The sequence below is a fragment of the Pseudonaja textilis genome, chromosome 5 (genome assembly GCF_049901715.1).
Source record: "Pseudonaja textilis isolate UNSWEBS1 chromosome 5, rPseTex1.2, whole genome shotgun sequence".
NCBI classification, from domain to species: domain Eukaryota; kingdom Metazoa; phylum Chordata; class Lepidosauria; order Squamata; family Elapidae; genus Pseudonaja; species Pseudonaja textilis.
The window spans coordinates 62154161-62168464 of NC_141994.1; the positions used below are offsets into that span (position 1 = coordinate 62154161).

Here is a 14304-nt window from a genome sequence, read left to right on the forward strand (position 1 = left end):
ACAGCAAAACATGGCATGCATTATAGTTTAATACGTTGTGTGAATTGAATCAATTATGGCTTATTTAACTAAACAGTTAAATAAACCAAAGATACATGTGGTATGTAAATTCACTCATTTATGTTTTCAGGGCCCATCACCACATGATCAATTTCCAGCAATCAGTCATATCGCATGTATTCACTTGTAGATTTGCTCAGCTCATGTGGCTGTATTTGGATACTAAATCCTTAACTAGCCTTTTCTAAAGCTATGTGCATGCAACTTAGTTTAAGGGATTCCAGAGGAAGGGCACAAAATAATGTGTTATGTGTCATCTAAATGTTATACTTTTTGTGTCATGCAGCGTGAATGCATCTCTGTTCACGTTGGCCAGGCTGGGGTTCAGATTGGCAATGCATGCTGGGAACTCTTCTGCCTGGAGCATGGGATCCAGCCAGATGGCACCTTTGCTGAGAATAACAAATTCAATAATGATGACTCCTTTGCTACCTTCTTCAGAGAGACAGGCACCGGAAAGCATGTGCCACGGGCTATCATGGTGGACTTGGAGCAAACCGTAGTTGGTGAGTCAAAGGAACATGCCTTGTGTCAAATTCCATGACTTTCTGTAGACTAATATTATTGATTCCCCACCCCACCCCCACCCCGTGGTTCAATGATGTGGCTTAATTTGATTTAGGAAATTGGATTATGTGTAATGTTATGCCATAGCATGGTTGTTAATTTGGAGCTCATCATGTTTCATATTTTTTTGCAGTTTTTCCCCGAACGCCATCACTCTACTAAACGAATAATTCCCTCAACACTCTCCAACTATTTACAAAGTCTGCATTACTATTACTATTAATCTTCTCATCACTCCTTATCACCCATCCCCGCTCACTTGTGACTGTATGACTGTAACTTTGTCGCTTGTATCCTTACGATCTATATTGACTGTTTCCTGGTATGATTTGATTGCCTTTTTGTACCCCATGACTATTATTAAGTGTTGTACTTGATGATTCTTGACTCTTGACAAATGTATCTTTTCTTTTATGTACACTGAGAGCATTTGCACCAAGACAAATTCCTTGTGTGTCCGATCATACTTGGCCAATAAAGAATTCTATTCTATTCTAATCCCAGACATTGTTGGCAAATTATGGTTTTAGGCTAAGTGATGGAGGAACCCAACTAATTGGGGCTTTTTCAGGTTAAATTATTGGATCTTGATTTAGTGCAATGTGTGAACCCTATCAACAAATCAAGAACAACATGTAGAGTTACTGCTGAGTATTCCTTTATTGCTATACACCTACAGACAGAATCTTGCCAGACTAAAACAATTATCTGTAATAACTACAGATGTACTCTGTGAACTGCTAGTGGGGTTCAACCTTTCTGTTCTGACCCAGCACCCCAAACATGACAAACCCTCTGAAGTGAACTCAAAAAATTCTTTTATTAGGAGTGCCAGCAGCCCCGGTAAAAAAGTTTCTTTCTCAGGTTAACAAAAGTCTGACCAGAAGAAGTCCAGTATGCCACACCTATTCATCTCCGCCCCCTGCCTTTTATCCCCTAGAGCTAAGGTGGGGCTTCGCTAGGGGAATGGAGTCTAAAACATATGAAGAACGGTTGCAGGAACTGGGCATGGCTAGTCTAGTGAAGAGAAGAAAAGGACCAGGGGAGACATGGTAGAAGTGTTCCAGTATTTGAGGGACTGCCACAGAGAGGAAGGGGTCAAGCTATTTTCTAAAGTGCCTGTAGGCCAGACAAGGAATAATGGGTGGAAACTGAACAAGGAGAGATTTAACCTGAAAATAAGGAGAAACTTTCTGACAGTGAGAACAATCAACCAATGGAACAGCTTGCCCTCGGAAGTTGTGGGAGCTTCATCACTTGAGGCTTTCAAGAAGAGATTGGACTGCCACCTGTCAGAAATGGTGTAGGGTCTCCCGCTTGGGGGTGGGGGTTGTTGGACTAGATGACCTATAAGGTCCCTTCCAACTCTGATTATCTGTTATCTGTTATCAATGGCTCTTCCTTCTCAAGGATCGACCCACAGATTTCCACTGCTCTCCTCTCCTCTGCTGTCTGCACATTCGTGCATCAGGCACTGGACCCAGCTGTTCCTCCTCTTCTTCATCTACCATTTCCAGACCTGGGGGCTGTTGAATCTCCATCTGAAGGCTGACTGACAGCCCAGGCTCTGCCTCTGTCTCTGTCTCTCTCTCCAGTCCCTCTTCCCCCCGGAGCACTCAGGTTGCTTGGATGCTGACTCTGACTACCACGGCTCCTTCTCCTCCTCTGATTTCACTGCTGGAGGGCCGGCAGCTGACAGGCCACAACACTTTCTCTCTTCCTGCCTACCAGGCTTCCCAAGCTCTGCTATCTCTTTGCCCTGTGAGAAAGAGCCCCTCCCTCCTACAACCTCTGATTACATTCCACCATATTCCATTTTTATCTATATAAATACTAACTGACAGCTCCAGTATATGGTTTTGTCATCATCTTTGAAAGCCTAAATCCATTTGGTCTAAAGCCACAGAACTACCACATCTTTCACATTACAGGAACTCCTCGATTTATGACCATAACAAAGCCTGGAATTTCCATTGTAAGCTGTGACAATCAAAAGTCAAGGCACCTACAAACTGCCAAGATGGTGGGCATAACCCTAACCTAAAAGGGGCAGGGCTTACATCACAAAATTCTGCCTGCCAGCTTGATAATTATAACCTTACTTGTGTATGGTGCTGGCATTATTTGTACTCTCACAAGGTATGCAGCAATTCTTCCAAATAATTTTTGAAGCACACATAGTGCTACTGTTCAGTTTTGGTAGTCAATATATATTTAGAGTTCAACATTGTTAAAACATGTTATATTTTTGTACCTGGAAATGTATGTTGGACCTTGGGAATCTCAAAGAAAATTCTCTTATACCCACAACTAAAAGACCACTATATTGTATTCATCCATAGCTTAGAGTCCTTGGGATATCAGTATTTTGCTATCTCTGTTGAAATGCATTTCTGACTCGTAGATATGAATTTTTCAAATGTATGCCTCTGATCTTCCAAGTCATATTTTTTAGGACACCAAGTTTAAAAAACGTATCTCTTAAAATTTACAGATGAAGTGCGGGCTGGCACCTACTGCCAGCTTTTCCATCCAGAACAGCTGATCACTGGCAAAGAAGATGCGGCTAATAATTATGCCCGTGGTCACTATACCATTGGTAAAGACAGGATTGAGTTGGCACTGGATCGCATTCGAAAACTGGTAAGGGAAAAAGAATTAGAAAATGACCCAAGGAAAGGGTTCAAGAAGACAGTCATCAGGCACCAGTGGAATTTCTGTTAGAGAAACCAGATACAAGCTGCAAAAATCAAAACAGCCATTATAGCAACAAAGAGGTCCCTATTTTGACTTTTTTGCACACTTCTGTGATTGTCCAAAATTTCAAGCCTGGTCAAGATATAGTAACAAACATTTGACTCCACCCTACCTCAAGGAATGGAAGAGTCTTTTTCCATCTAGCAACATTTCCTAGATTGCTTTGTTTTCATTTCAGTCTTAGTAAATAGAATGCAGCTGAATTAAAGAGAGATTATCAGACTTCTAGTTTGAAAAAGAGAACAGATTCTCCTTGTCATGTTTGGCAAGTGAATAGAAACATACCTCCAGGATTTCCACTGACACAGATTTGTTAAAGTTAGTCAATATGCAGTACATATCAAATTCTTCCAGAGCACTGCTTTAGAATTCAGTCGGGAAATCAAAAAATGTAAAAAAAATAAAATGGATGTAGAAAATAAATATCTAAATTGTGATGTTATTTTTAGGCTGACACCTGCTCAGGGCTGCAGGGATTCCTGATTTTTCACAGTTTTGGAGGAGGCACAGGGTCAGGTTTCACCTCCTTGTTGATGGAACACTTGTCCATGGATTACGGCAAGAAGTCCAAACTGGAATTTGCTATCTATCCAGCCCCTCAAGTGTCCACAGCAGTGGTGGAGCCCTACAATTCTATCCTGACCACCCACACCACCTTGGAACACTCTGACTGTGCCTTCATGGTGGACAACGAGGCCATCTATGACATCTGCCGTCGTAATTTGGACATTGAGCGCCCCACATACACCAACCTGAACCGCCTTATCAGCCAGATTGTCTCCTCCATCACTGCCTCCCTGCGCTTCGACGGAGCCCTCAATGTGGACCTGACTGAATTCCAGACCAACCTGGTGCCCTACCCTCGCATCCACTTCCCTTTGGTGACCTATGCACCCATCATCTCCTCTGAGAAGGCCTACCACGAGCAACTTTCTGTGGCCGAGATCACCAGCTCCTGTTTTGAGACCAACAATCAGATGGTCAAATGCGACCCCCGCCATGGCAAGTACATGGCTTGCTGCATGCTCTACCGTGGAGATGTGGTGCCCAAAGATGTCAATGTCGCAATCGCTGCTATCAAGACCAAGAGAACAATCCAGTTCGTGGACTGGTGTCCAACTGGCTTCAAGGTGAGGAACAAATAATTAAAAACTGCCAGGATCTCTTAACTACCAGTAGGTAGCAGTAACAGTAAAAATAAGAGTAGATGAAGGCTAAGAACTAGTGACTGTGATTTTGGACCAGGGGGCTTATTTATTTAATAAATTGATTTATTAAATTTAAGTACTCCTTACGGACGCTTCTCATCTAAGACAAGACTGCTTTTCTGCTTCTAACTCCCAATGCCGCACACATATTTTTAACTCTAGAGATGTAGTGGATTCAAAAAGGACATAGATAGACATGGATAATTTGGACCAATGACTGTCTCTGATATTAGTTCAAAAATCAGGTAATGCACCCCTTTGGCCTTTTTTTTCTGTGTTTCAAAGAGACTGTTTTGTTCGGCTTTTTTTCTTCTTTCCCTTCCCACCAGGTTGGCATCAATTATCAGCCCCCTACCGTGACCCCTGGAGGAGATCTTGCCCAAGTAGAACGTGCTGTTTGCATGCTTAGCAACACTACAGCCATTGCTGAAGCCTGGGCACGGCTGAACCACAAATTCGACCTCATGTTTGCAAAGAGGGCATTTGTACATTGGTATGTTGGCGAAGGCATGGAAGAAGGAGAGTTCGTAGAAGCTCGAGAGGATTTGTCTGCATTGGAGAAAGATTATGAGGAAGTGGCGACTGATTCCTTTGATTCGGTTCTTGGCAGCGAGGAAATTTAACAGTTTGCTCCTCTCTCCGCACTAACTTGTCTCCGCTCTAATTTTCTTTAAAAAAGAAACATTTAGTAGACCTCTAAGAAGAAGACTTGTTATGTGGGTGGTTAGAGCATGATTCATGCCTACAAATATTTATTGGTCAGGGGTTCATCTTATGTGATATCAACAGGGGTGGGACTCTACCAGTTTGCATCTATTTGCTAGAACCGGTTGTTAACATTCTAAGCAGTTCGGAGAACCAGTTGTTAGAAGAAATTACTGGCCTAATCCTGTAAGGAAGGCAGGAAGGAAACATTCTGGGGTTGCTTACAGAAACTGCCTCTCCCTTATGTATGTAACCCTTATTACATTCTTGGCAGGACTAGACCTCCTGTCTCTGGAACTTCTCTGGAGTTTTTTTTCCCCTCCTTTGCTGGTACTTTGCCTGTGTGGAGTGACCATTGAAAAAAGTGACTTATGACCATTTTTCACACTTATGACTGTTGCAGCATCCCCACAGTCACGAGAGGCCAGGTAAGGAGATGCGTGCCTCAATGTGAGTGATATTGAGTTGGCCACGCCCAGCCAGTAACATGACCATCAAGCCATGTCCACCCAGTCACATGACCACCAATCCACGCCCACCAACTAAGCCACACCCACAGAACCGGTTGTTAAAAAATTTGAATCCCACTCCTGGATATCAACCAGATCTGGCTAAAGAAGTGAAAATTAACGAAGAAACCTTCCTCTTCTAACAAGCTAGAGCAGGGGTGTCAAACTGGAATTCCTGGAGGGCTGGATCAGCATTGTAATTGTCCTCTGCGGGCCAACTGGGGTGAGGAGGAGACAGGACGAATCCCCCCCCTGCAGCACCTTGCTGGCCAAAATGGGGCGTGCCCCCATGCCCAGTTTTGGCCAGCAGAGTGCTGCAGGAGGCTGTCCAGGCTGAAAATGGGGTGTGCAGGGGCTGCCCATAGTCCCACGCACCCTGTTTTGGCTGGCAGTGTGCTGCAGGAGGCCATCTACGCCAAAAACAGGGTCAACCCCTCCCCCCCACAGTTCTCTGTTTTTGCTAGCGGAAGTAGTGTGGGTCGGTCCTTTGATATTTCCTGGCTGGCCCCGTGGGCCAGATCTAAGTACCCTGTGGCCCGGATTCGGCCCGCGGGCCTTGAGTTTGAAACCCCTGAGCTAGAGCAAGCCAGAATATGTTTAACATTATTTGAACTGTGTTTTGAGTTAGTTAATGTACAAGTAGTCCACAAGCAATGACCGTAATGGAGCCTGCCCATGATGGCTGTAAAGTGATTCAATCATAACCCTTTTTGCCGTGGTCATTAAGCAAACACCAAGGTGAATTGAACCAATGGTTTTCTCTACCTAGGTGTGGGTTTGCTAAAAACCATAAGCAAATACCAGTTTTCAGCAAAACCTTCATTAAACATGGTCATCTGATCACAAGATGTTATAAATGAAGCCCGGTTGCCAAGCACTTGAAATGTGGTCATGTGAACATGGGGTGAATGTTGGAACTTTGAATCTGGGTCATAAATATCCCTTAGGTAAGATGCATTGCAACTTCAAACAGTAGCCAAGTGACTGGTCATAAATAGACTACCTGCATAATCTTAAGTCATGATGGATGGGATCCCATATCATCTAAGGCCTCAAGCAAGCATGACTTAATTCAGTGCATGACTCCAACTTGGGGGTCTTGTGGAAGCTTCCTAGCCAGCTTCTTCCCTGTTGTGATGAGCCAGGGCCTCGCACAAAGACAACACAGTCAGTTAATCAATAAGAGTCTCTTTATTAGCTCCAACTTTACCCTCAGTGTCCAGGTTACCTTCTGGCTGGAGAAAAACAGAACAGCCATTGGCTGCAGAGAATCAAGTCCAAAATATGGTCAACAAAAACTGTAACTATAAGTGCAATCAAGGTAAAATGAGGTAATTAGTTTGGCAGGGCAAAAATTTCAGATGTGAAGGCACGGCAATAACTCAACCCAGTTGGAAAGATGCCAGGAACACAGATAAGCAAGGTCAACCCAAGTTAAACTCATGTTTGCTCCCAGCAGCTGCTGCATGCAGCCTGCATATCTCTTAGACTTTCTTCCCAGGTGTGGCTAATGAAGGGAATCAGGGCCTTTTCCTCCCCTATAAGCCACGAAATCCACATTGCGCTCTTCTCCATTCCTTCCTGCGTGCCCTAGGATGAAGAGGGGGTGGCCATGGCTCTTCCTCTGAATTCCCTCTCCCTTGTTCTACCTCTTCCCTGCTCTGCCCAGCCGGACTTTGTCCTTCCCCAGTTTCTTCCACAGCCAACGGAACCACATTCCCACTCCCTGTCAGCTGTTCATCTTCCTCCTCGTCCAACAAGGGCATGACACCTGTTTTGGGGAACAAGGACATCTGCTCTTGCTGAGCATTAAGACCCAGGAACTGGAGCTGATTGATGGGGCTTCCTGAGAAATAAAATTTTTTTTACAGCGCAGTCCTAAATTAAGGACAGCCATTGGGTTACATAACACAACATCATTAACAGTTCAATTTCATGAGGACCACTCAACAGCAATTAAGACACTGAGCCTGAATTCCTGTGATTAATTAATATAATGGCTGTGGGATGTGTGTGAGCAGAATGAACTATAGCACTCTAAGTCAACATGCTGGCTGGTGAATTTTAAGAGTTGAGGTCTACAATCTTAAAAGTTGCTGAAGTTGGGAAACTCTGTGCTAGATGTTGCTAAACATCAACTCCCAACAGCCACAGTCAACAAGTCTAACAATAAGAGGAAATAATAGGCTGCTAGATCAGAAACTTACTCAACTGATATCTATTGCAAAGCAATGGAATGTTTGGTTCACATTGCTCTTAGCATAATACAGTACATATAGTGCTGGGCTTAGCCAAGAGAACATCTATTATACAAATTAGCCAAGCATGGAGGCCGCAGTGGCTCAAGTGGTAAGATGCTGGGCCCGTGCACCGCTGAGGTCGGGAGCGTGGCAGTTCGATTCCAGTCAGATGAATAAACTGCGGAGGGACAAGAAAGGAACCTCCCCCATTGCCTACCGGCAATCAGGTGTCCCACCCATGCAGGTAAAGATAAAACTGCCCCAAAAAATTCCTTTCACAGAGGCAGCCAGCCACCTTGGTGATCCCTGGCTAACACATGCCACACGCTAAATATAATAAGTCAAACACAAGCAAATTAACTCGTGTAAGATCAGTTCAGAGTAAAGGCTGTGGGTTAGGGTTGGGGAAAGCTGGCCTTCCTGGTGTGGCTGAATTACACTTTTCACCTCCCTCCACATGAGACATGGTAACTACCATAGTGCTGTTTGGAATTGTACAAGTAGTCCTCAACTTATAACTGTTCATTAAGTGACCATTCAAAGTTACAACAGCACCGAAAAAAGTGACTCATGGCCGTTTTTATGACCGCTGCAGGCTTCCCCATGGTCACCTGATCAAAATTTAGAAGTTTGGCAACTGGTTCGTATTTATGATGGTTGCAGTGTCCTGGAGTCATGGGATCACCTTTTGCAACCTTCAATATAAGCGAAGTCAATGGGGAAGCCAGATTCACTTAACAACTGTGTTACTAACTTAACTGCAGTGTTGCCCCATTTGCACTTAACAAATGGGGCAAGAAAGGTCAAGAAGAGATTGGACTGCCATTTGTCAGAAATGGGGTAGGGCCGTGATGGCGAACTTATGGCACACGTGCCGGAAGCGGCACACGAAGCCACTTCTGCCAACACGCGAGAGGTCGCCCGGAAGAGCCCCACTGTACATGCGCTTGTGCTGTCCACCTGCCAGCTGATTGTTGGGTATCTGGTGCACTTGTGCAGGATGCGGGGGTGCATGGGAGATGTGCGCACATTTGCAGAGACGTGCAGCATGCGTGAGGGGATCACACGTGCATGCGCAGGGGGCTTGGGGGCATGCGCATTGCCTTCTGGGTGCTGGCATGCGAGTGCGCGCAAGCGAGCATGCACACAATTTTTGGTACAGGAGCCCCAAAAGGTTAGCCACCACTGGTGTAGGGTCTCCTGCTTGGGCGGGGGAGGGTTGGACTAGATCAGGGGTCGCCAACCTTTTGGACCTCAGGGACCACCAAACTCATAATTTTAAATCTCACGGACCACTAATATGAATTTTGACTGTCGGAGCCTTGCTGAAGTTGGTGGGAAAGTCGGTTCCATGTTCCAAAGCTGCAGTAGTCACAGGACTGGCCCTTTGGTCATCCCGGAGCAGCTCCTCCTCCAGTCCATGGCAGGCCGATGCACCCAGGTGGAGGAGCAGCTGCTCCCAAAGGGCCAGTCCTGTGACTACTGCAGCTCTGGAAGATGGAACCGACTTTCCCACCAACGTCAGCAAGCCACCCTATGGTGGATTTCCCTCCCCTGCTGTTGGTCTTACCTTCCAGTTCCAGCTCATGTGGCTCTACTCAAGGTAAGGTTTGCACTCGACTGAAGGGTGGGGGCCAGCGGGTGGGTGGGCCATGTGGGCAGCGCAGCCTTGTGTTCCTGTGCAGCCTGGATTAATTGCTTTGCGGGGGGGATATTGCTCTACAGACCACCAAAATTTTCTCGCGGATCATTAGTGGTCCCTGACCTGCCAGTGGTCCCTGGCCCACCAGTTGGTGACCACTGAACTAGATGACCTACAAGGTCCCTTCCAACTCTGATTATCTGTTAAAGAAATCTGTTAAAGAAATAGGGAAAAAACTCACTTAACAACTATCTTGCTTAGCAACAGGAATTTTGGTCAATTGTGGTTATAAGTTGAGGACTACCTGTAATTCAGAGGCACCCAAAACTCACTGATTTTCTGCATCTTGCTGCACAATCTTTAAAGCGTGTTATATATAGATTTGATTTGATTTGATTTGTCAATTGCTTACAAGATAATAGGTATAAGTATAATCATAGTTATGATCACATCAAATGGATACATACAAGAAAAATTAAATGAAACAATAGGACAGGGACTGTAGGCACGTTGGTGCGCTTATGCACACACCCCTAGAGAACTGTTAGGAAAGGGGTGATATCAATAGTAGACAGTCTAAGGTTAAAGTTTTTGTGGTTTGGGGAGGAAACCACAGAGTCAGGTAGAGTATTCCAGACATTGGCCACTCATAAGTGATATATAAGAATATCAAATAAGAAACACTCATGTTGGGCTGATCTATAAAGATCTTTGTCAACCTTGGCCACTTTTAAGATGTATGGACTTCAACTTCTAGAATTCTATATATCTTAAAACAGGGGTCCCCAAACTTGGCAATGTTAAGACCTGTGGACTTCAACTCCCAGAATTCTCCAGCCAGCGATGTTTGGAGACTTCTGCCTTAAAATGACCAAGGTTGAAAAACACAGGTTCATCTCCCTAAACTCTCTTACTCACTACTTCTTGTGAAATAGAAAAAAATGCTAGAAATGTATGTCCATGTTAGTCATGGGCAGCCTATGTGCAATCTCAAATTTTGTAAATTAAATTGTGCCATTATGAGGAGATACTCCCCATTCTTCTGCTGAAATGACAGCAAATGGATTGGCTGGCTGGGAAATTCAGGGCATTGAAGTCCACATATTGAAGTTGCCAACCTTAAGAAACTGAATTGCAGATACAGTGCAAAAGACATACTGGTTGGCTCTGTACATTGCACTAAACCGTAGGCTATGATTTATAGAATAAACTACAATTGAATAGGTTCATGAAAAGCTTAAACAATTTTCAAACTATGAAGCTTAAAGCAGGAGCGGGATTCCATTTTTGTAACAACCAGTTCTGTGGGCGTGGCTTAGTTGATGGGTCTGGCTTGCTGGTCATGTGACTGGGTGGGCATGGCCAACTCGACGTTACTCACATCAAGGGGTGCTTCTCCTCGCCTGGCCTCTCATGATAGTGGGGATGCTGCAACGGTCATAAGTGTGAAAAAATGGTCATGTCACTTTTTTCAGTGCAATTGTAACTTTGAATGGTCACCAGTTTTAGACTAAAACTCCTTTGGCGACAGTAAGTCTAGGCATACTGCCAAGAATGCAAGAAGATTTCTTCCAACAACCGGTTCTCCGGACTGCTTAGAAAGTTAACAACTGGTTCTAGCAAATAGGTGAGAACCTGTAGAATCCCACCCCTGGATTAAAGTCACTATATACTCACACTTACCAAACATTATTTTTGTTTAGTGTGGGCATGCTGCACAAACCTAAGCAGACTTTCTCATTTAGTAGAAGTCTGCTTCACACCTGGATCACCTTCACAAAAAATACCTCTGATTTGTTAGCATATGTGGCCAGTTGAGTAGGGTAACTTACTTTTCCCAAACATCCAAGAGTCTTGTAAAAGTTTGGTAGATCAGACCAAACTACTTCTGACAACTCTGAATTCTACTCATGTTCTTCCAGATGATGGAATATAACTATAATGGTAAACTACATTGTATGTAACTATGATTCCCAACAGCTTTCAAGAACTGGTCAAGAACCTGATCTAAACTGTTCTCCAAATTGATGGTACTACTTGAATTTAACTAGTTATGCATTTCTTTTCAGAGTTGGTTGAATGTACAGATCTTACTTGTATGGCTTGTGTACTAAAACATCAATGGATCAACCCAAACACAATATACAGAGAGGAATTAGGCTTAAAATCTATATGTCAGGCTCCTATACATCACATTGCAAAGAAAAACTGACAAGTAAATGTTTTTCATAGAAAAAAACATGCAAGTTCTATGATTCAAAATGGTTGTGAACACATAAAAGAGGGCTCTGTTATAAAACCATCTGTTAAATCTTGGAGTGGATTGGAAGTAGTTTCCTGGCCAGCCCCATAAGGCTGGAAAAAGCTGTTGTTGCTTTAACCATTTGGTTATCTGCCCAAAACCAAAAGTAATTTCCTCTTTCAAGTTAAATCTCTCAAAGGCAGTCTTGAGCAAGATTTTATTAGAAGAAAGAAATGGGCTATAAGACTTCCAGCAACTGAACTATTTCACATCAACAGTCAATATACTCCTAACATACATTTGAGCATATTGTTCCTAGTTTCTTTTTTTAATGCTTTTCTGTAACCAATGAATTGCGGGCGGTCTCTTCATTAATGATACACAGAGCTTGCCAGTGTTCATTTACAAAACCAATGCTGAACCCTCGTGAATACGGGTGCCAACCATTATATCAGCTCTAGTTTGTCAACAAGAGGAATGAAGAAAATCTCCTTTTGTAATTTTTCAATGCCATGCATGATTTTATAATTCTTGATCCCGTCTCTCCTTGGCTTCTCTACTAAACTAAAAAGTCCCAAACATTCTAGTAATTTCTTGAGTCCAGTACTTACTTTCTTTTTCACTTTTCCCCCCAGCTCCATTGTTTTCCACTTCTATTATTTTTCAAATGCAGCAACCAGGGCTATATCTATTACAGGTAGTCTTTGACTTACAACCATTTAAAGTTACAACGGCACTAAGAAAAGTGACTTCTGACTCATCTTCACACTTGTGACCGTTGCAGCATCCCCATAGTCACATGGTAAAAATTCGGACACTTAGAAACTGGCATGTATTTATGACAGTTGCACTGTTCCTGAGTCATGTGATCACAAAGAAATGCAGAAGAAGAAATGCAATCCGAACCCAAAATACAGATAAAGTAGAAATTAAAAAAACCAACACAAACCACGCTGAAGTAATTAACACGACAGACCAGGATAATAACTTTCAGACTTCCAAAAGATAACGAGACATACACAGTTGGCAGGACACCAAAACCCAGATAAGCCTCGACAAAGATATTGCACACTTTGCTTCCAGCAACTTTGCCATGCACATTTTGCCTTTTTAAACAGTCTTCCCAGCTGCAGCCCATGAAGGGGATCAGGGCCCTTTTATCCCCTGTAAACCATGTTGCTCCCTTATCTGTTCCTTCCTGCATGCCCTAGGATGAAGAGGGGTTGGGCCTAGGTCTTCCTCTGAATGCCCAGCTGGCTTGTGCCCTTCCCCAGCCACCGGAACCACACTCCCATTCCCTAACAGCTGTTCCACCTCTCCCTCGGAATCAGATTCCAACTGGGGCATGACAGTAACCTTCCCAGCCAGTTTCCAACAAGCAGAGTCAATGGAGGAACCCAGGTTTGCTTAACACCCACCTGATTGATTCACTTAATATCTACAGTAACTGTGGCAAAAGTGGTCGTAGAATGGGGCAAAACTCACTTAACAACTACCTTGCTTAGCAATTTTAAAAAAATTGGGCTCAGTTATGCCTGTATGTCAAGAACTCTCTGTACTCCATACGTCGGTATATGACAGATTCACATGAAAGCATTATAATGTTGATTCTTCTATTTTCTGTCCTTTCTCCAATGACCTGGCATGGAATTTGCCTTTTCATAGCTGCTGCATTCAAGCTGAGATCTTCAATTTTTTTAGAAAGAAATAAAACCCTGGAGCAGGTAAAAATAATAGTAAAAGAGAAAATCAGGGACATTAATTGTCAAAGTGACAATCACCAGCACTTTTAATTGCCATATGTTAGACAGATGCAATCCCCCTACTGTGGTACAATATAACCCTATACAAATATAGCTGGGCCTTTTCCAGAACCCATTCTGATGACTTTTCATTAGCTCTACTGGCAGGAAAATTCCATGGAGCTCCCTATTTGCAGAGGCTTTGCCCCTGTGGAACCTAGGGTGGTAGAAACTCTCATTCATGTCTTCATAACGGTGTCCTTCTTATCTTGCCCTAAGACACAGTCTGATTACTCGAATCATTTCCAAATATGAAGGCTGTACGGATAAATTTTATGTTTTTTTAAGGACTGCTAACTCCATACTCACATATTACATAGCAAAATATCTTCACCAAGTTCTACAAGTGTGCAAAACCTTTGATTAGATATTTTGTTTTTGTTGTTCTATTGTTTTCTTTCATTTTGCAATAACAAATTGTTGCATCAAGCTATGTCTTTTACTGGAAAGGCTGGTCAAAGACCCTAATAAAGATATCTGATCTAATCTTAATTCTATTTAAAGACTACTATTTCTCGTGGATGGGCCGATTAAACCCATCAGTGGATAATTTAGAATTTTTAGGACCTGTG

General features: G+C 43.4%; 1 protein-coding gene across 1 annotated transcript; it reads left to right on the top strand.

The window, feature by feature from the left end:
* The first annotated feature begins 523 nt into the window (after window positions 1-523).
* Window positions 524-5235, top strand: LOC113446161 (tubulin alpha-8 chain-like). Its single transcript, XM_026715719.2, has 4 exons — window positions 524-566; window positions 3122-3270; window positions 3834-4514; window positions 4922-5235. The coding sequence occupies exons 1-4, from the start codon at window positions 539-541 to the stop codon at window positions 5213-5215; spliced, it is 1152 nt and encodes a 383-aa protein (XP_026571504.2). The 5' UTR covers window positions 524-538; the 3' UTR covers window positions 5216-5235.
* The last annotated feature ends 9069 nt before the right edge of the window (window positions 5236-14304 follow it).